Raw genomic sequence first — 2624 nt, 5'->3', positions numbered from 1 at the left:
TTGCCGGACAAAAAAAAAAAAAAAAAAAAAAAAAAAAAAAAAAACCATCGCTGGAGGAGCCTGAAGGCTGTGAGATTTCAGGACTCATTGACCCCATGTCTCTCAGAGGCCTCTCCAAACCTCAGGTTCTACTTCCTAGGGGCCAGTCCCGTTTTCCTGTCTCAATGATTTGTCATTCCCCGAGTGCCTCTTGAGTAGAATCTCGTTAGCACATGCTGGGTGCCCTAGTACGTGGTTGGCCCACACAAACCTTGTCCCTGTCCAAGCCTCATCCCAATAGTCTAGTAGCCCCAGCGCCCTGTGTGGCCTCTGTGTTAGTTATAAAAGATGTAACACCCTCAGAGATCCACACACAAGCTAACACACATGCAGAAGGAATTGTGGAAGATTTGCCCAGAGGCCCTGGGCCCTGCATTACATTAATCCACAGAGTTTTGGTCTCTCCTCTCAAAGATGCAAACTGCTTCCTCCAAATTTTACCCAGAGGCCCACAACAGTTTTAGAAGCCCTGGGCAAGGATTTTTCTGATAAAATGCCAACCTTAGATCAACCGTCAGGAAGTCCTTTCTTATACCTAACCTATTGTGAGAAACCTCCTTCCAGAGCAGCTGCAAGGTTTGTATTGGAAAAAGTCTTGAGCCAGGAGACTTGAGGTGGGGGCTGCAGCGGAGCCCCTCACATTTAGGGGCAGGTTTGGGCAAATAGGAAGGGCGAGCTCTGGTTCCTCACTGGAAAAATTGGGGTTCCTGCTGCACAGAGCACAAGTCATCCAGCCACATGCTCCCCAGGGCATCTGGTAGCAGAGTCCAAGGGGGGTTCTCCTGGGTGACCTAACAGCAATCACAACAATGACATCAGGGATCCTAGTGCTCAACCCACGCCAGGCATTGTTGTGAATTAATTGCCTCCTTAATCCTCACAACAGCCCCACCAGGCAGGAACCATAATTATTCCCATTTTACGGATAAGGAAACCAACCCAGAGATGTTAGGCAACAAAGTCGCACAGGCAGCGCTGGCAGATCCGGGCTGGGGACCAGGTGAAATCCAAATGCCACCGTCTAATTGGTGTCTTCCTCTCCCTAGGAAGTGCTGATCTTGGCCTGGTGCCAGTGGAGGGTTGTACTTTATATTTCTAACTTTTCTGCTGTGGCCATGTATTAATTTAAAACTTATTAAAATAATTTTTTAAAGAGAAAAAGCCATTCTGGTGAATGAGGGCAAGGGAACTACCGGGGTCCCCGGCCTTTGCCCACTTGCCCCGCCGCCCTCTTAGGGGCTGCCACGGGAGACCCAGCCGCCCGGTGACCCAGCCGCCGCGCTCGCGGGGTGGAGGCGAGGGGAGGACGAGGCCCGGCGTGAGTCCGGCCCGGCAGGCCCGCTCGCGGCCTTACCTTGTTGGCCCACTCGACCCGCTCCACGTCCGGGAAGTGGATCTAGGGAACAGAAGCCCCGAAAGGGAAGTTAGACTCGAGCCGCACGGCCCCGGAACGCAGCAGCTGCAGCCCCTGTCCCCGGCTCGTCCTCCCCGCCCGCCTGAGCCGGTCACCCACGTGCTCAGCACCCACTCTGGCGACTCAGAGCCGGCCCTGCCCGCAAGGAGCGCCCCGTCCTGCGGTGCAGACGGCACCCAGCGCCACCCGGCACCCGGCACGCGCGACTCAGCCCTGAGTCAGCTGCTGGGCCGGAGGCCCGCGTGGATGGGTCCGGGCCTGAGGCTGGGACACCGCAGTTAGGGACTAGACGGAGGGGCGGGGGAGGCCCCGAGGGGCGCCCAACCAGCTGTTTACATATGCAAATAAGCCCCGCCTTCCCTGCGGAAGCACGGGCCCTCCAGGAGAACACCTGAGTTTGCAGCTTGCAAATTCTGTCCCCCTTATTAATTTTAATGACACAAGTAATACATAGACTCTGTAGAAAAATTAGAAAATGCACAAATTAGCTAAGCAAAAAGAAAAAATATTTTATCAGGGAATTCCACCACCCAGTGATAAACCCAGGTTGATGATTTCACTGGCGATGGGTTTGGGGGGCTGTGGGGCACCCACCCTCCTCTCTTCCACCTTTGCTCACAGGAGCCCCACCTGAACATTCCCCCTTCCTCAGCAAGGAGGCTCCTCAGGCCCTGTCCCAGAGTCACATGACTTCCTCTAGGTCACAACCTCCAGCCCCTGCACCTGCTGGGTGAGTCCTGGTGAGCCACAGTGGGGCAGGGGAAGCAGGGCCTGGATGGAATAGGGTGAGGGACAGGACACGATACTAAGAGCGCTTTACCCCTCCCTGCAGGACGTGGTCTCTGCATCTGCCTGCTGAGCATTGCACTTCCCCTGAGGTTTTCTGCGAGGAAAAGGGGGTAAGTAAGAGTGTGTGTACAGGGCATTTGGCACAAAATGTGGATCATTAAAATGGCAGCAGCAGCCATCACTGCCGCCATGCCCCAAGTCCCCTGAGTATGGGGCCAGCTTGGGATCAGATTCACAGTGCGCCTGGGACCACATAAGGCGGGGAAAGGAACTGCTATCCCCATCTGGGGGCTCGGAAGGCTCACTGTCCGGGACTGAGTGGTTGTGTCCATACAGTTCACACCCACCAAGTCCCAGGCCCTGGGCTAGCTTGGGGTTGCCC

At 55.3% G+C, this 2624-nt stretch overlaps 1 protein-coding gene across 1 annotated transcript in view; it reads right to left on the bottom strand.

Annotated features, from left to right (window-relative positions):
* ESYT3 (extended synaptotagmin-like protein 3) overlaps nt 1-2624 on the bottom strand; it is a 50386-nt gene that overhangs the window by 27421 nt on the left and 20341 nt on the right. Inside the window, exon 2 of the mRNA XM_008588724.1 lies at nt 1394-1435. Coding sequence (XP_008586946.1) covers nt 1394-1435 — 42 coding nt within the window. The remainder of the gene's footprint in view (nt 1-1393; nt 1436-2624) is intronic.

This window comes from Galeopterus variegatus, unplaced genomic scaffold, assembly GCF_000696425.1.
Source record: "Galeopterus variegatus unplaced genomic scaffold, G_variegatus-3.0.2 Scaffold4992, whole genome shotgun sequence".
NCBI lineage: Eukaryota > Metazoa > Chordata > Mammalia > Dermoptera > Cynocephalidae > Galeopterus > Galeopterus variegatus.
Note: the sequence above shows the minus strand (reverse complement) of the source record. Positions and strands in the feature narration are given on the sequence as shown.